At 41.9% G+C, this 26,453-nt stretch overlaps 2 protein-coding genes across 8 annotated transcripts in view; one reads left to right on the top strand and one right to left on the bottom strand.

The window, feature by feature from the left end:
* The window catches only part of LOC115766836 (probable Ras GTPase-activating protein), an 81,913-nt gene that overhangs the window by 46,054 nt on the left and 9,406 nt on the right, over nt 1-26,453 (top strand). For 2 of the 6 annotated variants that reach the window (XM_030710875.1, XM_030710873.1), the window contains exon 1: nt 19,696-21,508. The exons of the other annotated variants lie outside the window; for them this stretch is intronic. In XM_030710875.1, the coding sequence (XP_030566735.1) occupies nt 19,705-21,508 (1,804 nt within the window). In that variant the 5' untranslated portion in view covers nt 19,696-19,704. Of the gene's footprint in view, nt 1-19,695; nt 21,509-26,453 lie in introns of those variants that run through there. 6 annotated transcript variants of the gene reach the window in all.
* Nucleotides 18,231-19,246, bottom strand: LOC115766837. Of its 2 annotated transcripts, none has more exons than XR_004018336.1 (2): nt 18,702-19,246; nt 18,231-18,553 (listed from the first exon to the last, which is right to left on the bottom strand). XR_004018336.1 is itself a non-coding variant. In XM_030710880.1 (2 exons), the coding sequence occupies exons 1-2, from the start codon at nt 18,784-18,786 to the stop codon at nt 18,268-18,270; spliced, it is 339 nt and encodes a 112-aa protein (XP_030566740.1). In that variant the 5' UTR covers nt 18,787-19,245; the 3' UTR covers nt 18,231-18,267. The 2 variants fall into 2 exon arrangements, 1 of the variants encoding a protein (XP_030566740.1); XM_030710880.1 differs by having other exon boundaries at nt 18,231-18,521; nt 18,702-19,245.

Below are 26,453 nucleotides of genomic sequence, written 5' to 3'. Positions count from 1 at the left end.
TGAAGTGAATTATTACAGGGCATCCATTAATTTTATACTATATTGAAAAGCATATTCCTTCTGCTCTCTCTCTCTCTCTCGCTACAAGAATTGCATTATTGAATGCCATATATGTTTCGGTCTCTCTTCCTCTCTCTCACACTTGCGATGTACAGGACTTGCATAGTTTCAACGATTTAAGGGGTATTCATTGTTTTCTACTTTTACTGCAAATAACGTAATATCTCCGTACAATTTTGGAGAACCTACATATCTTATTTGATGTATCTATCTTGTAAAATGAAACGATTTTTTATACATATCTCAAATGTCAAATCTCTAGATCTCGGCCTGATCAAGAATATATGCATATAGAATATATCGGTGTAGAAGGAAGCATCATTAAAATATATAATATTTATATATAAATTTCTTGCAGATTTCAAGCGACAGCAAATAGTCGGCTATGGCCCACACGCGTATTATAGGGTATCTACAATCGCACTATTTTTTCGTTATTGTTGTTTCTCTGGACTTTTAAAATGAAAAGCAAACGCCAATAGAAACAATGGGCGCTCCCTTTGTTAGCTGTTTGCGTGCGGCGTGTGGTGTGGTTTGTGGGGGGTTTCGGGTGGTGCGGTGGGGCAGAGGGGCGCTGTTGGCTGGGAGTTGCCATTGTCTGATGATGATGAATGCCATTGTCTCGTTGTTGTTATTGTTGTTTGTCTCTGTCTGTCCATTTGTCGCGGGTTGTGGGTGAAATTGACAACCAAAAAAAAAAAGTAAAGCAAGAAAAAAGCCGCGTTTTGGCAGCGTTTTTTGTCGCGCCGCAATTGTCATAGTTGTGCGTCTCTTTCACTCTCCGCCTCCCTCCACGCTCTCTGAATATGTCTCCCTCCACGCTCTCTGAATACGTCTGTCTTCTTTTCCTTCTCTCTCTCTCTTTTGTCCGTCACTGTTTCTCTCTTAATCTCTATATCTCTCTATGTATCTCTCTCTCTCTCTCTCTCTCTCTCTCTCTCTCTCTCTCTCTCTCTCTCTCCCTCTCTCTCTCTCTCTCTCTTTCTCACTGTCTCTCTCCCTCTCGCTCCGGCCGTTTAGCTTATGCGCAAATAGTTTCAAGTCGAGCAAATTAAAATGCATTCGCAATGCGCGACACAACCTTCGCTTCTGTCTAGTCAAACCCCTTAGCTCCTCACCCCCTCCCCCGCTCAGCCACTTCTCTCCCCGCCCCTACAGCCACCTACAGCAGCTTGAAGCTGCAATGCAACTGATAGCGTCTGGGCATCTGGGCAGGTGCATTGCCAGCGTTGCGCTTCTGTAGATACAAATGTATCTCAAAGTTGTTTTAATGCGAATTTCGCAGTTGTATCCGTTACTTTGAAGTTGTTTGCTGGCTGTTCAATTGAACTATTTGAGGCATAACCAAAACAACAACAACAACAACAACGACAACAATTAACAGCGTCGCATTCAGTAATTCATATGTCATATATATCTGTCAGTCACTCGGCTTGTATCTGTATCCATGAGTTCGTTTCGCTTGTATTTTTGTGTCTGTGTGCATGTAAATTGCCTGTTCGCACTTTGCACAAAAACTGCGCGATGTCGTCATCGTCATCATCATTCCAATCATCATCATCATCATCGTCATTTCAATCATCATCATCATTGGCAGCGCCGAGCGTCTTGTGGTCCCGTCGAGCACTCGATCTACATATGGCAATTGTTTCCACTTCCAATTTGAGCTAGCCAATTATATAATAGACACACACACACACACACATATGTATACAGCTTATACATATATACATATATATATATCTGCATAGCATATACACTTGTGCGATTATTTACGACTGTTTCATGTCTATTTTTAATCAGACTTAGTCCAAGGATTGCGCGCAAAGTGCGAAGATACTTTAGGATCTGTTATTGAAATGCATTTGGAAAATTAACTAAAAAACCGTCGAGAATTCAAAGTTTTGCATTCAAACACGAAAATTGTGTGACTATTGGACAGCCAAGAAATGTTTAGCTTGAGAAAACGTTGGAGAAATTAATTTTTTCCCATTAACTCGTTTGGTATTATTTGCATTTGTGGTTCATCTAATATTAATATATATGAAAAACCGGTTCGAATGCGTTTTTAAATATATATATTCCACGAACCGAACCAGTTGAAGCAAACACCAGCTTTACGAACCGATTCCGAACTCGTTTTCTGAACCGACTCCATTCGAAACTCCAGCTCTTTGAACCGAATCCGCCGTAAACACAAGCTAATTAATGAACCGATTCCGTCCAAGACACAAGTTCTACGAACCGGTTTCAAAGGCAGGACATTGGCAGCCCAACCGCTCATGAACCGAACCGGTTCGAAGCTGCAAATCAAATTTATTCTAATATTTTAGTATTTGTAATTTTGAGCCTTAAGAATTTTGTATCTAAAAGGAAAGTAAATATTAATACAGTATTTATTTTTGTATAACCTTGTAGAGGATAATATAACTTTGTCATGGAATGTGTAATGCATAAAAGGAGACATCTCCGAACCCGTTAATTATATATATTCTAGATCAGCAACAACAGAACAGTTGATAAAGCCAAGTGCCTTGGTCTTTCCGTCCGTCTGCCAGTTTCTATGCGAACAAGTCGCTCAGTTTTAAAGCTATCTTCTTCAAGGTACATATATTGGAACCCGACGGATCGGCTAACTATATCATATAGACATAGAAACAATCGGTCAAAAAGTAGCTTTTTTGTATGGAAAAATCTTTTGTTTTTCAAAATATCTAGATACTCTACAAGCGCGGCATTTATAAGTTTCACTTTGGTCCTTTCATGTATGCAAATTCTTGTCAGCATCGAACCAACATATTATATAGCTCCCATAGGAACAATCGATCGAAAAGTAGTTTCTTTTATGGCAAAATCTTCTGGGATGTTTTCATCAAAGGAAGCTTCGCTATTCTCACATAACTGCAAAGGACAAGGCGCCACTAGAGTATTCATTCTTCGGCTTGCTGCAGATATCGTAATTTTTACGCTAGCTTTTCTGAACCTGTCGAAGGTCTCTTTTCGATCTGTCAGATCGATTTGACAAGATATATTGGCCATATCGAGCAACCGAATTGCGTCCCTCGAACAGCAGCTGCCACTGTAAACATGTTCACAGTTTTCTTCAATTGTGTTTATATTACAAATCCGAACGACTCGCTGGTACTTGCCACAAATATTGAATGGGGATAAGGAGGGGGCGGTTGGGCGGTTGGGCGAGAGACATCGCAGTTAGTTTCAGTATTTGTTGATTTGATTTGTTTACACGAATGTTTATCACACCTTGAGATGCGTTTGAAATCATTTCCAAAAATAAAAATGCCTTTGCCTTTGCCGCGCCTTCTTTCCAATGCTGGGAAATCAGATAAATTTAGCGAAAAAAAAGAAAAAGAAAAAAGAAAACGAACAAGAAAAAACTATGGAAAATAATCGCGTAAACAACCAAAAACTGGGCAACTAACAAAAACAACAAAAACAACAACAACAAGTTCACACAGCCCGCCGCCCCCTTTTAAGGCAGGCAGCGGAGAGGGGGGGAGAGGGGGGAGGGCCGCATTAAACAGTTAAATTGCTTTATGTGCCCATTTCAACATCTTTGAGGCCCCGTTGGGCGCTACTTGGGCCCAAAGTCTTTGGGGCTCCCCTCTAACCCGCTCTCTTGCTAACCCCATACCCCATACCCCCTCACCCCCTTCCCCCTCCTCAGCTGTGGCCCTGCAAAATATAATTTACATAATATGCAACACATGTTGACACGAATAACGAGCCAAAGTGGGCGGCCTGCTCGGCGGGGCGTGGCTGCAGTTGTTGCCTGCCATGAAAGAGTCCGCTAAATGAGCGCCGCCCCCCTGCCCCTTACCCCTTGGCACTGCGCCCCGTCTCTCTCTCCATTCGCTCTGCCAACTAGTCAGCGCTACTTGCGACAGCCCCATCAAAGTGAAGGCTGAAGCTAATTAAACTAAACTCAACAAACCTATCTTGGATACAAAGTCTAACCCACCCCACCCCCCCCCTCCCCCTACACACCCCTCCGCAACCCTTACCCCTTACCCCCGCTGCAGCGTGTGAAATGTTGCGTTTGCCAAGTGTTGAGTGTGGCTCCAACTCCAGTCCCAACTCCAGTCCCAGTCCCGGTCCCATTTCCAGTGGCAGCCACAATTTTCCGTCTTTTCTGATAATAAACCGGGCAAAGGGGCATAGATAATTGGGTGCTTTGTACGCTTCGTGTGGCTAAGAAGACAATGGACAAGCTGCCCAGACACAACACAGTGTTAACCACATCAAATTATTGGCAAAGGAAAGTTTCGGACTTAAGCTGAAATACCGCAGACTATATTAAATATATTAAAGTGCAGAATATTAAAATGAACGATCGTTCGTTTTTGTGGCTTTATATGATATATATATCTGTGTGAGGAGAAGCACGAAAGAGAGAAAGCGCAAGAGAGAGTACGAGAGAGAGAGAGAGAGAGAGAGAGAGGGAAAGAAAGAGAGGGTGTGTGACAGTAAGGTAGATAAGGAGAGGGAGGCAGAGTTGAGAAAGAGAGGCAGGCAGCGAGAGAGCAAGAAAAATGAGGAGAGAGAGAGAGGGAGAGAGAGAAAAAGAGAGTAAGAGTAAAAGGGGCACAGAAAAGGGAGAGAGAGAGAGATAGAGCTAGCAATAAAAAGAGACAGATAGAGAGAGAGGAAAAGCAAGATTTACACTGATAATGTTAAAGAGATGAAGAGCAAGAGGGAGAGAAGCAAAGAGAGCAAAAAAGAGAGAAAGAGAGAGAGAGAGAGAGCGGGCAATAAAAAGAGAGAAGCAGCTTGTGTATCTTTGGTTACAGTCTATTTCAAGCTTCGCTTCAGCTAGATAATAAAATTTGAATAGCTGGTTTGAACCAGCATGGTTCAAACCCAATTTGCAGTCTGCTTGCAAATCGTTGAACTTGTTTTTTTTTTTGTTTCTCATTTGTAATTTGTTTACCTATTAAACGGGATCTTTGGCTACATAAAAGCGTCGAACTTCGAGCCATATTTTGAAAACGTTTCGTTCATTCCGCTCGTCGTCCCCGGCGTACCGAGAGCTAAGCAAGCTATTTGGTATAATTTTTTTGGCTTAAGCCTATTGAAATTCATGTGGCTTGCTGAGAGTCAAGACAATTGAAGAATTTCACAGTCTGGTCTCCCCGTCTCTCTATAAATGGGCTGTCCCCGAAAAAGAACCGCAAATATCCGTCTCGAAAATTACGGACCGGACGAACTACAATAAACAACAATTTTCACTTTTTTTTTCTTCTTTGTTTTTTTTTTTTTTTTTTTTTTTTTGTGTCATTTGCCGTCTTGACTGGTTGTTGTTAATTTTGTTGTTGTTAATTTAATTTGACTGTGGCCAACGAGCGATCAACGACCACAACAACAATAATATGCCCAGCCCCCCCAGCTCTGCCCTCCCCCCTGGAGCTGCTTAGCTTCTCAGTTTGCGTTGATTGTCGTCTGTCTGTCTGACAGTCTGACAGTCTGTTTGTCTGCCTTTGCATTGTTCTGAATGAATCACACAAAAGGCAACACGTTTATGTCTATCTGCCGCCCGGCAGCACCGGTCCTGCCCTCTATCTATCTATCCCTCTCACTCTAGCTCCCACACTCCCCATCTCTCTCTCTCTCTCTCTTGTTCTACACCCACCCTCAGCTGTACTTGCCTCTGTCTTCTTTTATACCTTGTACGCATTTAAGTCTATTAGCATTAGGCACTTCGATAACTTATCGATAGGTATCGATTTTTAAACATCGATTTTTGAGAGACGTCACAGAGGTCTTATTTTTTATTAAGTACGTTTTTTGGAGCATATCTCAGTGAACTATAGATGCTATATGTATTATAAGTCTATTAGCTTTGGGCATAAAATATCGATAGCTTATCGATAAGTATCGATTTTGAAAGACAGCTTTTTGAGAGCCACAAATTTTAATAATACGTTTTTTGGAGCATATCTCAGTGAACTATAGATGCTATATGTATTATAAGTCTATTAGCTTTGGGCATAAAATATCGATAGCTTATCGATAAGTATCGATTTTGAAAGACAGCTTTTTGAGAGCCACAAATTTTAATAATAGAAGATAGGAATTGCTGAGTATGTGCTAGTCGCTCAGTCACTCTCACTTGCGCTGTCTCTGCTTCCCTCTCTCTCTCTCTCTTTCTCTCACTCGCTCTTTTATTCAATTCATTCTCCATTCCTGCGTCTACGTGTCTCTCGACTGGGCTTTATGTATGTCGCAATTATCGCCGCAATCAACGTGGTCCATTTTGATGATCATCACCGGCTAAAGTCAATTACCCGAGCCGTGCAAATAAACTGGCCCATAATATATATATATATACATGTGTACATAATGGAAGTCTCACCCTCTCTGATCTCGCAACTCCAGCAATCTGCCAATCCGTCAGTCCGTCAATCTGCCAATCTACCAAACAATCTGCCGCAATGCCAACGACCTCTCTCGGTCTCGGGGTCTCTTTGGGCTACGAGCTCAAAGCTCCAGACCCACAATTGCAAGCGGCGTCGGCCCCTGTGACTGGGCTTGCATAACGCTTCATCATATGGCCGACTGCGTTTGGCCCGCTGCTGACGCTGGCTGCGACGCGGACAGCGACTGCGACAGCGACTGCAACGTCTTTTGTTCTATGCGACAATGCGGCAAATTTTCCCACGTCCACAGCAAAGAAAGCGGCAATATCCAAATGCCAATGACTGTGGCAAGGCCTCTGCGAGGGACGCTCCATTCAAAAAATTTCCAAGAGTTTGACACCCATAAAACGGAACTTTATGATCTGAGATCGACTTTCTGGACAATGCTGAAGACTGATCTACGCTCTGTTTTTATTCGTTGCCAAAAGACTTTTCAATTTGTATAAAGTTATCGTTTCTGTAAGCAACATTTTTCGATAAAATAGCGATACTTTTTTTGGGTATATAATTTTGGCTGTAAAAAAGCTTTGATTGAACAGCTTTCTGCTTCGATTCTCATTTCAAAAGTCATTTTAATATGCCAACAATTATAATATGTTAAGACTGTATTTATCGATAAAATATCGATACATAATTTCCCTTTTCAAGGACTTTTCAATTTGCCCACAATCATAATTCCTATTAATCGATTAAATAATCGATAGACCTTAGCAGCAGCAAGAATGGTCTCTAAAAGCTTGCGCAGAGTTGCCACCTTTCTTGCTTTCGAACTCATTTAGTGTACATAAGATAACCGCAAGTTGAATCAGAAATAAAACTCTTTCGCTTTAGTGCTGCCCAATTAAATGCGGCTTAGAACAATGTGGCAACACTTAGGAAACGTTCAAGAAATTGAAACTGAAATTGAAATAATATTAAATGTATTCTTGATGTGACTAGATAAACGCGATCGACAATCTCAAGTTAAGTTCGTTTAGTGTTGCCAGACCAATATTTAGTTTATATAATAGGTGGCAACTCTTTGCAAGCTCGCCCCCAATGTTGCCATTTTACTGAAACGTAATACAATTGGCATCATCTTTTAATTAACTGAAGAAGTTCCTATTTTGTAAAAACTTCGTCAATGAATTTGTACAAAAAGTGGCAACGCTACACAATGTTGCCACTCTGATGTAATTGTTCAAAAATGCAAAGATTTTAATTGTGCGCTTCAACTCTTAAATTGCAAATCGATCTCTGCTTTCACTTCGTTCACGTGTTGCCACCTCGTCTATGCACTGCCAAAAGGTGGCAACGCTCAAGAAACCACAACAAATTATTCAGCCACACTCCAAAATCACTTTCTTTACCAAATTGCAATTGCAATTTGATCAATGTAATTGTCGAAACGCTGATCAACTGTTTGGCTATTTTTTTTGCGATAATTGTTTAAATATTTTCGAGAGCTGTAAAAACTGTTTGATAATTGTCGGCTTCAAAATGTTCATCCGTGACTTGCTTGATAATCACGAGAGTTTCTGTGCTTGTTCTTATAGCTATATAGTAAATCTTTCATTTGAATTATGACTGGAAAAGCTTATTTACTCTAATGAGGCACTTGCGATTGTGAATGGGCTTTAGCTATTGTTAAGTGCTTTCAACTAGCAATTAGACTTTTTAATATCTTTACTTTTGTAATTTAAAAAAGGTATTAAAAACTAGTCAGGATATCTTCGGCACGTCGAATATTTGATACCCTTGCAGGCTTTGCAGATATGCGAGTGTTGTGAAGCTCGTAAATGTCGAGTTCTATTAAATATCTTGGAAAACGAAATAACTAAACTACTATCGAATTCTTTTCTATCGCTGCTATACGATATAGTGTTCCGATTTTGATAAGATACGATGCATATATACGAGCTGAAACTTTTGGTCCATATAACTTGATAGACAAAAGACTTTTCCATACAAGAACCTGCTTCTCGTTCGATCGTCTTTGTGGTAGCCATATGAGTTGGTCAATCTGGCCGGTTTTGACATATATAGACATCAACTCGTCTGTTCATGCTGATCTAGAATATATATATACTCTATGGGATCGGAGACATCTCCGTCTACACACATTTCACGACAAGCTTATAATACTCTCTGCAAGGTTATAAAAAACGACCTCAAACAAATTATTATCCACTCACTTTTTTGTTGTTTAACTAACTCATAAGTTCAGTTAATAATTTTGAGTAAATTATTATGATAAATATGTGTTAATAAAGAACTCTTCGAGAAGTATTTATCATAGCCAAAACTGAAATCCGAAAATCTGTTTTTTTCTTTCTGTTTTCTAAATGAGAAATTTTCAAAAAGCTCATGAAATCGGTTTGTGGAATCCATGAAAGTAATTTTTTTTTTTTTTTGGTTGATTTCAACTTAAAAAATTTAAAGTTAACTATAGAATTGACATTTGAAAGAAATTTGATGAAACAAAGTTCAAGCTTTGAGCTTAAAAGATGTGGAAAATCAAGTTCATGTTTGGGTTGGGATTTTTCTGAGCTTTGTCGTTCTTTAGGATCTGTTCTTAAGCATAAAATCTACTCTTACCCAAATTGTTGTTGTTGTTCCTTTTTGATCTGTATATATCTATATACATTCTTATATCTATATCTATATATATATATATTTGATCTGGCCAAGGTCTTTGTTAAGTGCAGCTAGTTTTAATGGAAACTTTAGAAATGCAATTTGCGAAAACTTTACGAGCTGCCCTTGTGGCGTTATTTATGAGGGCCTCCAACCAAAGGTTGCTGCTGCCATTTCCCGGCGACGTTGACGTTGACGTTGACGTTGACGTCAGCGTCGACGCTTCGCAGCGACGTGCAAAAATGCAGCGCTGCCAAATTATTCATTGCAGCGCGGCCCACGCTCGCAAAAAACAAAAAAAAAACCATGCGAACTCCCTGTACCCCACATTTTATACCCTTGCTAGGGAGAGGGTATTACAGTTTTGTCACTTAGTGTGCACTGTTTAGTATATATTATATTATTATATATACCCCATTTAGCAGATCTATATAGCCAGATCTGTTTGCAGCTAAACTTTGTCCCCGTTCGTCTGGCTTTCGATGTACTATAGCATTAAGCTGCATATAGTTCTCGATCTGAAATAAATTGCTTGTCTGCATAACTTGTTTTTCGATCTATTGTACGAGTTTTGGAGTCTTACTACATCGTATAGCTTTAACTATATCACAACTAATAACTATATCCTTTAGTTAGTATAGGTAGCATCGCTTGAAGATTAGTTTTTGCCAGGAATTTTAATGAAGCTCATATACGATAAGCCTTACTCTGCTGCTAACATTCGGTATGCTATAATGTATTATATATATCCATTAGGGAAAGAAACGACATATCCTTTTATAGCGACATATCTTCGCCTTCGATCCTGGCTAGATTATCTCCTTTTATAGCGACATATCCAACGTCCGTCTTGTTAGGGTAGTTGTGCTTCGGCTTGCTGCAGGCAATCTTCTGCTGGTTTTTTTTGTTGTTGTTGTTGCGGCCTGTCTGCCGTGTGTTGCCATATTGTTGCATTAATCAGCATTAAGTTGGCTGCAGCTGAATGCAATGATTGCCGTATCGTCGCATCGCTTGGTTGCTTTATTTGGCGCATCCGCTGCGGCGCTTTGTTCTTGCTTCTTTTCACACACACCAGACACAGATACACACACACACACACACACACACACACACACGACACACACACTCCAGTCCGCAGTCATATGTTTGTTCGATCCCATGACCATATGCGCACGTATATCAAATTCTGACCATTTCTGGCCATTGGCTCGCACTTCCGTTCCGCACATACATCCGAAAGTCCTGTGTCCATGTGTGTGTGTGTGTGTGCAGCGCTTACAGGTGCGACGACAACGTCGACGCCGACGTCACGCTTCGCTGCGCCCATGCGACAGCAGCGCTGAGAACAGCTGCGGCTACGTCTCTTGTCTCTTGTCTCTGCGGAGAAAGTAAGACGGCCGAGACGGCGAAATTTATGTTTATCGCCATAACTATAACCATAACTATGCACACATATACATATATATTTTAATACGTGTGTGTGTGTGTGTGCCTAGACATCTATATAGAGCGACCTCATGCTAGCTGTTTTCTTTTTGGGCTCACGCAGCTCGGCTAGAAGATGGAAGGCGCGGAGTAAAATGATTATGGAAAAGTGTTCATGGCAAAACGCACGCAACTCGGCAACGTAACGCGACCAAAAAGGAAAATTCATTTAACCACAACACACTCGCACACACACACACACACACACACACACAACAACAACAATGGCTCAGCCCGCAGAGCTGAGTAAAACTAATGGAAAAGCGTTGAAGAAAAGTCGGCCTAGAATTTAAATTTCTGCGCATAATTTTATGCGTGAAAGCATTCGAATTAAATTACAGTTTAAATGAGGCATCCATATCATAATTATCGTTAACAATAATGCGCAGTATTGTTATCGATATTGTCGATTACAATTATTAACAGCCTTGTTATCGATAAACACAAGCCTTGAGCTCTTGAGCTGTTGACGTAAATCTACTTTCGATGATTTCTTAAACAAAACTTTACTTTATCGATAACCAAACTATCGACCTATCGCACATTTGTGTCACTAGGCATTCGATTACATTTATCGATTTCAATCTCGATTGACTCATGTGCATATCTTATTCATCGATAACAGGCAACAGTTGGGATATTAGAAGCTGGCAAGTTTATGTATCGATGAAATGACTTTGAATATATTTATCGATAAGCACTCGCTCTCGATTATTAAGAATCATAAGAATTTTTCAAAATGATCGATAACTTATCGAAACGATTCTTATCAAAGTCTATAAGATCTTCCATAGTTAAGCAAAGTCCGGCTTTAAACTCTACCAATTCTCACTCACACAAAGATTGTTTTTAGTTAAATACACTTGAGAAGCAAATGAAAATTATCGATAACCTGCTAATTCAGCTTGCGCCGCGGCGTTCACGCATGGCATGGAACATTTCATTTCATTACCATTCCGTTCCAAGTCGGCTCGTTCACGGCAGCAGCCAACGAGCGTAAAATTGTACAAGTTAAAAGGAAAATTTTTGGGCTGACGACGATGACGATAACATTTTGTTTGTAGAAGTCCGTCGCCTACGCCGAGACGCAGACGCTGTGCAGTCGCGCGTGTGCAAGCGCGAAAAAAAAATTATGAAAAGAAACAATAATAATAGAAGCTCTAAAAAGGCAAACAAAAACTAAAATTAGTTAACAATTTGCAAGGCACACAGAAAAAGGCAGCGTGTCTTGACTGAGGGCATATGGCATAAGGTGGGCTGTGGGCACAAGGGGTTGGTAGGGCCCGGTACTGGGTCGGGGACAGTCAGGGTCAAAACCTTAGGGCAACCAGCACGCCATGACCATAAATCTTAATTGTCGACGCAGGCAAGCGTAACCGCCGACGTTGGCGCCGCTGCCGGCGTGTCGGGGCGACAGCAGTTTGCCAAGTTAGTTAGTCAGCCAGTCAGTTAGCCACTCGGCGGTTCGATTGGTCGCGCCTTTGTTTCGTTACTCGCTCTTATTAGCAAAAACAACAATTGTGATTACTGTAATTGTTCGCGTTACACTATTTGCTCGATACTCGTTGGTCGTTACTCGTTACTCGCTTTTCGTTGGTCGCTAATCGTTACTTCTATTCGTTGGTCGCTACTCGTTACTCGCTACTCGTTGTTAGTTACTCTCTACTCGCTACTCCCAAACTTACCCCTTAAGAACTATATTCGTTATAATAAGTCGTTCTGTAGCATTGACTCGTCACTTGCTACTCGCCCACAACGACTAATGCAACGAGTGTTTCGCTATGATTTACAGAGCAAGTGGGTGAAAATCATGCCAGGGCTAAGGCAAAGAGACTAACAAAACGCAACACAAACCAAATACGCAAACAAAAGGCAACTAAAACAAAAAATTCACATACCAAAAAAATACCAAATACCAAGCAAAATATCTGAAAAGAACAAAACACATTCTGAAAAAAAAAAAAACAAAAAACCAAATATAACAAAATAAACAACAACAATAATAAAATTACAAGTCGAGCATGAACTGCGGTGCACTGCGCACTGTCAACGACGACGCGCAGCTGCAGACGTCGACGTCGGCGCCGCAGCAGCAACAGCAGCAGCGCAGCAAGCAGCGACTGCAACAGCAGCAGCAGCAGCAGCAAGAACAACAGCTACAGCTGGAAGCGCAGCGCAAGATGCACTCAATGCCGCGCACGCCGACAGCGCAGTCTCAGCTGCAGTCGACGCCGGCGCAGTGCCGTGCTGTTGCCATGGATCAGCCGCTGCGGCGCAGCACTATGCCGCGTGGGCGTGGCCTCGCCTCCTGTTTGCGCGGCGAACGCGACGAAGCGCCAACGCCGCCCATACACGAGGTGCACTGCGAGCTGCAGCAGCTACAATTGCTGCAGCAGCAGCAGCAGCAACAGCAACAACAGGATCAGCTGCAACTGTGCAGCGGCAGCGGCGCTCTGCCTGCAGCAGCAACAGCAGCGGCGCTCGAAGCAGCCGGCAGGAGTAAGTAATCCTTGTTATTGTTTGCAAGGGGAACGGGTGAATGGAGAACTCCATAAAAGATTGTAGACTATATAGAAATATATATATCTTTAAGGAAATTGAAATGAAATGGGAATCAATAGGGAAATGCAGAATATGTATGCATGTACCTATATGTGCTGATTATGGACTATATAAAAGTATATATACGTATATATGTATATACCTTTATGGGAGTTCCAATCGAATGTATATGTACTATCCAGTATTTTCCTGATAAATATTCCTACTCAAAGTTCTCTGCATTAAATCAACGCGCATTTTCACTCACTAGCGTGGATTTTTCGCAAACGATGAAACAGCAAAATCAATTTCACGAGAATAGTGCCTTCTGTACGCCTTCTCAACGCATTTTCCGAGCTACTCATAAGATTTAAATAGTGTTTTTTAAAGAAAAGATACATTTTTCACCTAAGAGAGTGAATTATTTTCAAATGCGTGAAACACATTTCAATTGAGTTTTCATAAAGCTCTTTTAAAATGTGTATAAGCTTGATTCCATCAATTTTTCACAATTGTGGGTGAATATTTCGAAAAACACCCAAAATACCATTTAATGCTAAAAACAATTCCGAATATTCGAATAGTTAATATTCAAACAAGAAAATCTAAAGATTTTGAAAGGAAAAGCAGCCTCAATTGTTTCCACTTGGAGATTATAGGCTATAACTCTGATGGATATGCGATTAACTGTAAAGCGAAAAAAACGTAATCCCTTATAGACTTTCACAGTTATTTGCACAGATATAGTAATGCGCTCGGACTTTCTTATCGAAATATATCGAAAAATATTCCCACTCTGGGACAAAATAGACCATAAAAAATGGGAAGAAGAAGCAGCATGCTAATGAGAACGAGAGAATGTGAACTACAACTCGACAAATTGGATACGTTAATGTATCACATTTGATGATACGCACTCCGCATGATGCCAATGACATCACCAGCTGCTGAAACAGGAGGGTAAGGCGCGTGGAGGGGGGGGGGGGGGGGGGGGGGGGGGGGTTTGGCTGATTTGCTTTGATGTCATTAGTGGGGAGGGGGCAGCGCACTCGATTTACAGTTGGCGAATAAGTGCGAATGAAGATGCGAGAGCGAATGGAAAGAAGAACGTCGCACGTAGTAATTGGGGCGAATTGGCGGCGAATTGGCTGGCGAAATCATAATGCTGATGCTGTCTGCCGCAGCGTTAATCGATCTTAGCTAACGGTAACTGCTGCCGCTGACCATGCAACATTGTGTGGCAAGAACATAATACGTAATCCGCATGGCACTAGTATGCGTTACCTGTACAGGCAAACCGCTAGACGTAAAAGGTTACCAGCCGAACATTAAACAACAATTAGACAAAGGTACTGAAATGATACGGAACGAAATGAAATCGAATGAGTTGAGTTTCCATTGAAATGCAATTCAAGACAACTGAAGAAACATTATCACACACACACACACACACACACACACACACACATGTAGAGTGTGTAATATTCTGTGGAAGCGAGTGCAGTCAATGGGAATGCACAATTGGTTGAATCATTCAATGATTCTCAACTTCCAAACGGACTATCTGCGAGTACAACATGGGTTTAATTTGATGTGCAAGTCGTTTATAGCCAGCGCTTCCTTGTGCTTCTACACATTACGTATACCCTGTAAAACAAGTCGATAGAAAGAGTATTTGTTCGGTAGGCATCTCATATGATACCCTGCTTTAATTGAGATCAACCCAAACCGTCTAATTTGTGAATCTATATGTCTGGAATAAAGAAGAATTCTATATATGTCTGATCCGAAAGCAAGTATGACTTAATGCTGTCAACTTATCGTTCAATATATCGTACAAATCTACTTCTTGATACATCAATATCTAAGCTCTTTAATCTTTAGTCATGATCCGCACGAGTCGAAAATGGTATATAATTCATATATCAGACATTATTTGGCAGGGATGTTCCAAAGGAATCGCCAGAAAGATTAAAATCATTTTCGGAGGTGGTTTTTTGTGAAAAATTTCGATATTTAATCTTAGTTACTTAGTTTGTTATCAACAAATCAACAAGTTAGAGCAGTGCCTTTCCAGCCTAGGCCTGTAAATACTTAGCTGGATGTTTTTCATGCCTTCCAATGCCTGTAAATGCTTGGCTGGAAACGTTTCCAGCTTTCCAATGCCGCTTAATAGTTCGCTGGAAGTGTTTAAGCCTTCCAATGCCTGAAAATACTTAGCTGAAAGTGTTTCCAGCTTTCTAATGCTTGTTAATAGTTAGCTAAAACAGTTTCAAGCTTTTCCATACCCGTAAATTCTAAACAGGATGTGAGTATTAATTGATTTTAGGTTATGTTTACTTTGTAAACAGAGTATCTGCTGGTCGAGCAACGCGTACAATTGCTTTCTATCCGTCTGATCGCTACGTCAGCAGGGTCTGCCCTCAATTGGAAGCAACTCCAGAGGGGTGGGGGAGGGAAAGGGGGGGGGGGGGATGTGTGGAATGGTCATGGAGACGACGACTTTCTAAGCGAAGGCCATTTCAATGGGCATTCACACACGTGGCGCACCCCTTGCCCCCGGTGGGTCGTAGCTGCTTTGACAGCTGCTGCTACTGAATGCGCGTATCTTTTGTGTAAATGTATCTGTATCTGTATCTGTATCTGTATCTGTATCTGTTACTGTATCTGTATCTTTATCTGAACGAAGCGAAGTCTTTGTCATTTGACGACACATTTCTGTATGCACATAAATTGCGCTCGGCGCTGAATTGGCGCATTTTGTTGTTGTTGCTGTCAATGTTGTTGTTAAAGTTGTTGTCAATGCTGTTGTTGCCGTTGGCTATTCATATTTTGCATTAATTGAAATGAATTCATAACAACTTGACATCGCCATGCAATTTGCAGCCGAGCAAAAGGTCAAACCATGTAAATGGGTCGCTTTATTGTTGGACGTCGCTTGGTTTTGCGTTTCGGTTCACTTGAGAACTAACTGTAACTGGCATTAAATAATGCCCATTATCTAGACACGCACTATTGATAATACTCTATACACAATTGCCTAACCTTCATTCTCTCTCTCTCTCTCCCTCTCTCTCCACCTTTTCTTTGCAGGTGAGTACAAATCGAAGACACTGCCTCGAATACACTTTGATACGGCGCTAAACGATACGTCATTGAACGAAGGTAAACAATTTCTTTGTTGGGAAATGCTTGTTAAAGGGGGACTCATAGAGCTATACGCTGATTTAGTCAATCAGCCTAAATCATAGACAGCTCGGAACTAGAATCTATCGATTTATCAAAAAGCTATGTGTACAGTAAATACTAGACCGTATATCCAACTATTGCCTAGTTCCCTTAGATCATAATAATCTATTTTAAAGCACGAGTTAATAGAGCGAAATATGTTAGACGGAAATGTGTATTCAACTTGGGATTACAGCTGGATTATGTTCTATGGAAAGCATTATGAATTGCAAGAATACTAGAGATAACAAAGTATTAGGTTTTCTTTGCCTTCCGAAATCTGGTTAAACGTATTTAAGACTAGTTTTCTTAGTATTTAGAAAATACCAAAAATAATTTGCATAAATATTTCTATTTTTCGATTTCTTTTAGCGATAGTTTTGTATAATAATGCTTGATATATATGTGTCACACAAAGCTCTAAAGAACTTGAATAGTTATATTTATCGAATTATCGAAACTATCGAGTGTGGCTACTTTCGATTACTTTGCAGTTTCACCGATTGACAGCAAAATGCGAACACATTTTGAACCCGTTTTAGCACGAAGTTGCGATCGTGCTTGGATATCGATTAAAAATGTTGACACGCGCCCATCTCTAAGCGCGACGCATTGCCAGCTCAAAAGTTGAAGCCGCAATTGCTGTTGCATACTTTGCAGCGCTTGTGTAACACATTAGCATAGCATACGCTGAGGCTACGCGTGAGGTCGTTATTGTAGGTGGTTTGGCGGGGGAGAGAGGGTGTAGAAACCGTAATATTAGTTAGGCCCGCATTAACAGTTCAGTGTGCCGCTGACATACGCAAATGGAAATGCAAATGGAAACAAAACTGGAAATGGCTTGTTTCAAGCTTCATAAATAAGTCGCACAGTTCCGCAAAAGGTGCTGAGGATGAAAGAGAAGAGAAGGGCAAAAACACGTAAAACAGAAAAGTCACGCACTTCCGTTAAGCAGCCAACTGCTGCTGAGCGAGATAGTGAGTGAGTGCCTGTGTGTGTGTGTGCCCGTGTGTGAGAGGGATGGAGAGGGGCTGGAAATGTACGCCTCTAATTTGCTTATTATGCGCTGCCTGTTTGCCCAAGTATCGCCTTGTGTCCCACACACACACACACACAAGCACATAAAAAATATTCAAGTGTGCGTGTGTGTGTGTGTGTACCTGCGCTCAATTAGATCAATTACGAGTCACATTGCCACTCACGCCCTTATGCCGCGCTTGGCTTATGCCTGCGTCTTGTTTCGGCATCTACTTCTCCACTTACATTCTTCCTCCACTTGTACTCTCTCCGGTTGCTGCTGTTGCCGTTGTTTTGCTTTCAATTCAATTTCTTACAATACACTGCGCTGCGCCTAAGACAATCGGGCATATTGTTTACCCTTGATAAATACATACAATTTGTGCTTTGGTACGGCATGCAGGTATGCAGATACGATTTGGTACATGCGCATCGGCAAAAAAGAAAAAAAACATGTTTGTGCATGTCTTTGCCTGTTTTGTATGCGACTTGTCACGGACACGTACAAACATGCATGCAAAATCTAACGATACGATCGAAACTTGTTAATACAATAGAAAAAAGTCCGCGGGGGGCGAAGTTCGTCTCACTTCTTGTGTGTGTTATTAACAATTATCACAAAAGACTTGAGAAAATCAATTAGCTGTGACAGTTTTGCTTATAAATGTGAGACAAATGTACATACATATATGCATATAAATATATTTTAAATATATGTACGTTATATAGGTGTATGTGTAAACATTATAATCAAACTCCTTCACAGTCTGTTGATAACACTTTTGAAGCGAGACTTTTTATTATTAATAAAGATGTGCTTTGACAGCTTTGTTGACCAATTTATGTTATGTACATGCGCTTACTATATACATATTTATTTATATATTCATGCATTAAAGTGTTTATGTGTTGGTATGTTTGGGCATATTCTCAATTGCAGTGCATTTGTGTGTTCGCATGACTGAGTCTTGACTCGCTCTCTCACGCTCCTTGCACTTTGTCGCGCCATCTCGCTCACGCTGCCGACTTGTATTGTCGATTCGGTGGCTTTGTCAACGCGCATGGGTAGCACTGTTTCTATTTGGCAGCGTCGCTTGGCTACACTGTGGCGTGCTCTCTTGAATAGAACAGGGCTGCGACCTTTAAATGTAAATTTTCAACTAAAATTCAAACTTAAATTGTTCAAATTATTGAGTGCAAATCGCCGATCGTATAATTTGCAATATTTGCCATAATTATATGCCCCGTTTTATGAGATAATAAATAAAAATTCACTTTAAACAAATATAAACATAAACAACTCCCAATTGGTTGTGTTACCTTCCAGCCCTGTTTTGAAGCAAACAGCGTCGATCGTTCTCTCACTCTCTCGCCAATCGCTCTCTCGCATTTTTATCGTGACCATGTCGCCGCCGCTGTAGCAACGGCTGCGTCGGCGGCGGCAGCGTCAGTTGTGAGAAAGGCGCGTCAGCGAGTGGTAGCGAAGCGGGAAGACGAAAACAACGCAGACGCCTTCCAATGCGTTTTTCTGTCTTGTCTTTATTTTTGTTTTTGTTGCGTTTGTGGTTTAGTTTTCCATATACAATGTATCCTCATCTTCCGAGTGTCGCGTTACTTTAGCACCGTTTCTCTCTTTCACTTTGTGCGTGCGTAAATGGTGTTTTTTTTTAATGTTATTTTAATTGTGATTGTTTTGAACTGTTTGTTTTGATATATATGAAATATTTGTTGATATTTAAAACAAATCAAAAGTGCGTGTGCATTTCGTACAACAAGTCATTAAATGCTGTGTTGCATGCAACAAAACGCAGCGAATGTGATGCGAAGCCGCGATAAAACAACGGCAAACAACAACAACAACAAATGGCGACAACGACGCGTGAAAAAACAGAAAAGCAGAAAAAATAATATAAAACGTTCGGTCGCAAACGCGGAAATGCACTTGAGCGCATAATTTTTATAAGCCAAGCGACACAAGCATCAGCAACAACAACAACAACGACAACAACAAACGAAACCGAGCAAAAAAGCATAAAGAAATACAGCAACAACAAAAAAGAAAAAATTGCTTGTCAGCAAATTGCAGCAGCAGAGCAGCAGCAGCAGGCAAAGAAGCCACAACAAACGGACAAGCATACAGAAACAGAAAAAGAGTCTCTCACACAGACTCACACACACATAGAAATACCTGCACACTGCGCTCTCTTCGTCCAGTCGTGCGCGCGCGTGCGTGCCTGTGTGTGTGTTTGAGAGAGAGAGCGATGTTGTGCGCGGCGCCTGAGCGCAACAGCAGCAGGAATAACAATTAAAAGAAACGCGCAAAATGTTGCAGGCGCATAGCGACGCCAGCAGCACAACAACAACGACTAGAAACAGCGCCGAGAGCAGCGACAGTGGTGCCGCAGCGACGCCAACGCAGGAGGAGAAGACACAGCGTCGCCGCTCCACCTTCTACGTGCCGTTGGTCATCGAGGACGACGACAACGTTGTGCAGCAGCCGCAGCAGCAACGCCATTTAGCGCCGCACGGCGGCAGCAGCTCCAGTTTGAGCAGCAACAGCTGGAAAAAGGGCAATACAGTTAAAAAAGTTGAGCGCAAATCTAACGGCAGCAGCAGCAGCGGGAGCAAAATGTCGCCGCCTTGCGGCTTCAATTGGAGCATTAGCGGCAGCGACGTTGCTGCGCAGTACTCGGACTCTGATGATGAGGATCAGCTGCAGCAGCAACGCCAGCGCCAGCAATTGCTTAAGGTTGCGACAGCGGCTACGGCGACATCAACGTCAACGTCAACATCGACATCGACGTCAACGCCAGCGTCAAAGCTCAAACGCTATGGCATTGTGCTCAATGTGATCAGCCTCAATGGCAGCGGTAGCGGCAGCGGCGCTGACGATAGCAGCGGCATTGTCGTTGAGCCTTTTCCTAATATGCCGCCAGATGGCGCCAGGTGTGCGCCACGCACACACTTCAATGAAGATAACGACATTGTGATGGCAACGCCGCCCAAACAGCAGGCGCTCTCGCTCTCACCCGCACACTCGCGTCAATCGTCAGCTGCCGTCGACGATGACGCCTCCGTCGCCGCCGCCGCCGCTGCCGTCGACGACGATGACTCAGAGATAAGCCGCATGCAGACAAACACCTCAACGCCCATTAAGCTAATGAAGTCGCGTTCGCGTACAAACATTTTGGCTGTGCCGCTGCCCAGTGTGGAGCGCGGTCTGGCAACGACGTCAGCAGCGGCAGTAGCAGCAACAACAACAACAAAAACAACAACAACGCTGATCACGTTACGTGCTAAGGCGAAAACGCTGCCGCAGAACCTATCGCCGTCAGTTGCACTGCGCGAGGCGGCCACGCTGGACGATACGGCGCACTACTACAGCAACAACAACAAGCAGCAGCTGCCGCAACGTCAGCTGTTTGGCGGCAGCAGCGCCAGCCATTTGGACGTCAGCAACAACTGCGCCGGCGGCTCCGGTTCCATTGCTGGTTCTGGTTCCGGTTCCGGTTCCAGTTACAAACTGCAGAGCAGCGCCTCGGCTGCCTCCATTCTAACGCACAGTTTTCCGCCCAAGAATTTGTTTCTCCTGAAATCGACGCCCAAGTTAACTGCGGATGCCACGCCCCCGCATCCGCCCCCAGCAGCGACGATCACATCGCCGCCAAAGAAATCGCTGAGCTTTATTCGCCGCGCGCACTCGACGAAATTGTCGCGCAGCAATTCGCTGCTGAAAACGATCGGCGGAGGGGCTGCGGCGTCGGCAGCAGCAGCGCATCAGTCGCTGGTGATGCTGCCGCACGGCATGCCGTCGGGCACTGCGCTGTCGGCGTCGAACAGCTGCGCCAGCGACACGACCGGCAGCTGGGGCAAGCACTTCTACGTCAGCTACGACGTCTGCCCGCTGGGCCTGGACGAGCTGAGCGCCTACTTCCAGACCGACCACTGCGAGGAGCTCATCTGCGAGCGCTTCATGCTGAAGGATCTCACCTTACACACGACCACAACAACGACTGCCGTCGGCGTCGCAGCAGCAGAGGCAGCCGAAGCAGCAGGCGCCTCCACATCAGTGTCGGAGCAGCAGAGCAATGCAACGGCAGCGGACGATGATGCGGGACATCATTCTGGTAGGTGACATGCTGTATACCCTGTCTTAGCCTGTCCATGGCATATGCATACATATATTTTGTGGAACAGCTGCCTAATTTGAATTTCGCAAGGACTCGATGTTCTTCCAATGAAGAAGCAGTTTGTTGTTTTCTTCCACTTTTCCATATGGGAAGTAGAGTGCACATATTCCAATACTCATATTCCAATAGCTCGCATATTCCAGTGTATAAATTCTCTTTCGTAAATCCCATATACGGTACCTTACGGTCATACGATCCGTCAAATTTACAGTTTTTGTATGAAATATTGTTGTTTTTGGGTATATTAATTCTTTAATAGAGTTTGTAACAGTTTTAGTAAGCAGAAACGTAGAGTATATATATTCTTGATCAACTATTACGAATAGGTCGAACAGTTAGTTATTACTTTGAAACATTTTCCCGATCAACATAAAACATGTTAACAAATTTTGTTTGTTTATTTCTTACAAGATATCCCGAACGCTAACTGAAACATTTTGTTGCATAAAGGCAGTAGCTTTCTTCTCTCTCGCTCTCTGCCTCTCTCTCGCTCGCTCTCCCTTACTCTCTCATTCTTTAACCCCCTGTTTCTAGTGCAGTTAAACACGTACGTCACGGCTCGTTGGTCTCTCACTTCCTGTTACTGTTAATATTCTGAACCCTTGATCAATCGATACCCCCCCTCCCCCTCCCTCCCCCACCACGTTGTAATTGTTTCCTATTTTTTGCCCTTCTGTTTTTTTTTTTTGTATGCGTCTCACGGTCAGGATCGTCTACTTTGTCGTGTCTCCATTTAATACCCTCCCCTCGCTGCCCTTCGATCGTGCGCACTGATCGCGGCTGCGTTTCTGCGAAGTAGAAAGACAAAGCAATGATAAGATAAGAGAACACGATTTCGATACGTTACCGTTACCCCCGCACTCCGCACCCCCACCTCCGTCGTCCAATGAGTTATTCCATGCTCTCAGGCTTTCAATTCACAGTTTTTGTATGTGTGTGTGTGTGCGTTTGTTTGATTATCGATGTACTTTACACACATTCCCCTCCTCTCCTCTCGCTGGCCCCACGCTCATCCCTACACATTTTTCTTAAGCCTTCCTGTTCTTTGGCATTTATGTACCTTAGCTACTCATTTTTTTACACTTGGCCAGCATTTTCTCTCGTTTGTTGTTGTTGTTGTTCGATTGTGCGTCGTTTCTTTTTCGGAATGTACGCGTATGTGTGCCTATGTGTGTCTATGTGTGTGTGTGTGTGTGTGTGTAGTAGCCCAATTGTTTAGCTCAATTGTTGCCCATTTTGATGGCGTTGGCCCTGAGAAGGCAGCGAAGCGTCGCACAATGGGCGTCAACTGGCTGACAGCAGAAAAAAAAATGATATATAAAGTACAATTGTGTTTCCTCCACACACACACATACACATACATATGTGTGTGTGTGTGTGTGTGTGTGTACATAATGACTTGATCATTTTAGCATGAACAAATTCCATATCAATTATGTTGATTATGTTTATTACTTTGAAATTGTTATACAATCACGTTTGAATGGCGCTTATTTATGATTTGTATTTGTATTTTAAGAATCGTGTAAAAAATTGACAGACAGACCAAAATCATCAGCACTTCACACAAGTACATAGTACATATATTTTCGTGTGAATAATAATAATTTGAATAATATCGATAACTAAACATAACTGAAACAACGATAAATGCTATCGATAGTTGCCTTCCTGTGATGAAACCTGACTGAGAACTCGTTCATTTTCGGGTCGTGAACTGAATCGATCATTTAGTTCAGTCGTTCAATTATGGAGTCGATCATGAACTATTCATTTATTTCAGTTATTCAGTTGAGCTTAAACGTTTCGTTTTCATGTTTTCAGTATGTACCTAAAAAAAACTGTAATTATTTTGATTATTCAATATATGTATTACATATTATGATACAAAAGTGTGGCAATAATTGGCAACGTCTTGCCTGTCCTCAACAAGTCAAAAGTGAACTTAGAACTTTTTCGTTCATGAACAGCTGAACAAGTTTAGTAGTTCATTTGAACTTTGTCGGAGCTAAAAGACGCAACTGCCAAAAGAACTATTCATAACTTTTTGCCTTAAATAAAGTACGCTTACGCTTAATTTAAGCATGAATATAAGAATATACAAATCAAAACAAGACTTCGGGTGGCACGCATAATTTATGCTCAAAATTCTGCTCTCGATAGAAGCTGCGATTTATCCAATTTTATGCTATGCACACACACACACACACACATGCATAAACATGTACTTATGTATGTATTTGGTTCATTCATTTATTCCATTGTCCCGTCTCTTGTCCAGCATTTGTTGCTTCTTCTTTCTTTTTTTTTTCGTTGGATTTGGCTACAATTTCAATTTCATTGCGCGTCGCCTGTCGCCGCTGTTTTTGTTGTTTCTTCTGTTTTCTTGTTGTTGTTTTTGCTGTTTTTGTTATGATTCACACAGACGCACACTGACACCCGCACCGAAAAACCAGTTTAGACTGTGAACTAGCACTTGGAACTGAGAACGCAGAAAACAGAGAGAGAGAGAGAGGGAGAGAGCGCGCGCCAGCAGAGAGCCAGCGCACATTGGAAACAAACGAAACGCTTTATTTAAAAACTTCAAATTGTTGTTGGCATATTTTTGTGCATGTTTAGCAGTTGTTGTTGTTTCGGCGCTCGCACACATGCAGAGTGCCAGACAGGCTCGAAGACGGACGCACAGAGAGAGAGAGAGAGAGAGAGAGCAAAAGAGAGAGAGGCGGACACATGGCGCAGTTGCATTCTTGTGGACTGATCGAGTAGAAGGGACAGAGAGCGAGAGAGAGAGAGCGAGCCAGCATAGGAGAGGGACACACAGCAGTCGAGCGTTGTTGCATTTTATTTGAAATTTGATAAGACGAGAAAACGGTTTTGTAACAGCGACTCAGCTGAGCGATTCTCGATAAAGCCGCACACACACACAAACACACACACACAAACACACACACACAAACACAGCAAATGCTGATAGAAAGACACATAAGCAAACATTTGTTGGAAATGTGTTTTGTAATGCAAACACACACACACACAGGCACACACGTGCATATTAAGACATGATTGTGCCTGTCTGTGTGCGCGTGTGTTTGTATTTGTGCACTTCTCATACATGCATACATGCATACATGCATACATGCATACATACATACATGCATACATGCATACATGCATACACATTTATTGATTGGTTCCCGACTGTTTTCCTGTCTTCTTATCGGCCTGGATCACAACGCAAACGCATCTGCCATGGCCAGCTTTAGAGGATCCCCCTTCCATCCCGTTCATCCCTCCGCCCCATCTATATATGTACATAATTTGTTATCTGTATCTTGTGTACACTTTCGACCATTTATCAGCTCGAGCTGACGGATCGTGTGAGATCGCATAGAAAATACATTTGTTTAACGCGCCGTTAATTGAGTTGACCTTATCGGCGAGCCGGAGCCAATCTCCCGCCTATTTATAATACGTTAACGTGTTCGATTTCCAATCCATTTCCCATGCGTTGTTTACTTCTTTTTTTGTTCCTCCTCCCCCTCTTCTTGATCGCTTTCACTGCCCCCTAACCCGTAACCCCTAACTGGCCTCACACGAATTGAAATCCGTTTTGGAACGCATTCCAAATGTCGATGAAATCACCGACAGCATTCGAAACACACGTATTCGGATCACAGATCTCTCTCTCTCTGTCTCTGGAGGTCGCTGCCTCCTCAACTCAAGATGAGCCATCTTCAGCTTTATTTATTTTGACCAAAATTGTCTTGTCCTCCCCCTCCCCTGCCCTGCCCTGCCCTGGCACGACTCTATGTGTTGCTGTAATAGGCCCTGGCCCTTGCCATATGTGGCACTGATTGCGATCTCTAAAATAGAATTGGCAAATATTATGGGTCGAGGGAAAAAACAACTGTTAAATGTTTACGAACGGCCGACAAGATTAACGAAAACGTTTTGGTCAACTTTAGTTTTGTGTAGGTTTGATTAAAAGTCTAAAGTCAATGATGTTTACATATTTATGTTAATGTTAACATAAAATGTTAAATGTTTACGAACGGGCGACACGATTAACAAAAGCGTTTTGGTCAACTTCAGTTGTGTGTAGGTTTGATTAAAAGTCTTTTCACATACACATGTTAATGTTAACGAGAAATGTTAATGCTAACATAAAATGTTAAGTGTTTGCATACAGGCAACTTACGAAAGCGTTCGTCCTAGTTAACTTTGGCTAAGTCTAGGAATTGAATGAAAGCCACGTCTTCCGTTAACACTTGGTTCAATCTATGTATATATAATTTATTTGATAACGCTCTCAAGAAGACAGACCTCGCATACATTTTGTATATTTATTGAAAATGTGTTTATTGAACCCAGTTTTATTTGAGCAGCATTTCAGAATTGTCATGAGAAACGATAAATAGAATGCCCGTTCCCTGCTGATAAGACAGTCGAAGTTTATTATTTGATTACACTTTAGAAACAGCTCAAATGCATACATAAGTCATTTTTCATTTTCATTTTTCATTTACCCAGACGAACTGCCATAAATTCCAATTGAGATATTGGAAATGTCAAGTGTTTGCTGAGATATGATCTATAAATATGAACACATATATGTTATAGATTGTCTAATGTTGCAGATAAAGTAAAAAAAAAAGATTAGAAAAACAGAAAATTAAATAAACCAAAAAAAATGAACGTGAGAGTACAGAGAGACCTTTAAAGGTCGTGATATGTTAAATTTAAATATGAAGAAAATTTAAAGCACGTAAATAAAATAGCTTATGACACCCGGAAACTTAGGAAACCATTTAAGCAAAGCCATAAAAGATTTAAATAACTTTAAATGAGCTATGAGACAATTAATGCAGTCAACGAAATGCTA

The sequence above is a fragment of the Drosophila novamexicana genome, unplaced genomic scaffold, assembly GCF_003285875.2.
Source record: "Drosophila novamexicana strain 15010-1031.04,08,12 unplaced genomic scaffold, DnovRS2.1 tig00001270-arrow-arrow-pilon, whole genome shotgun sequence".
NCBI classification, from domain to species: Eukaryota; Metazoa; Arthropoda; class Insecta; order Diptera; family Drosophilidae; genus Drosophila; species Drosophila novamexicana.
Note: the sequence above shows the minus strand (reverse complement) of the source record. Positions and strands in the feature narration are given on the sequence as shown.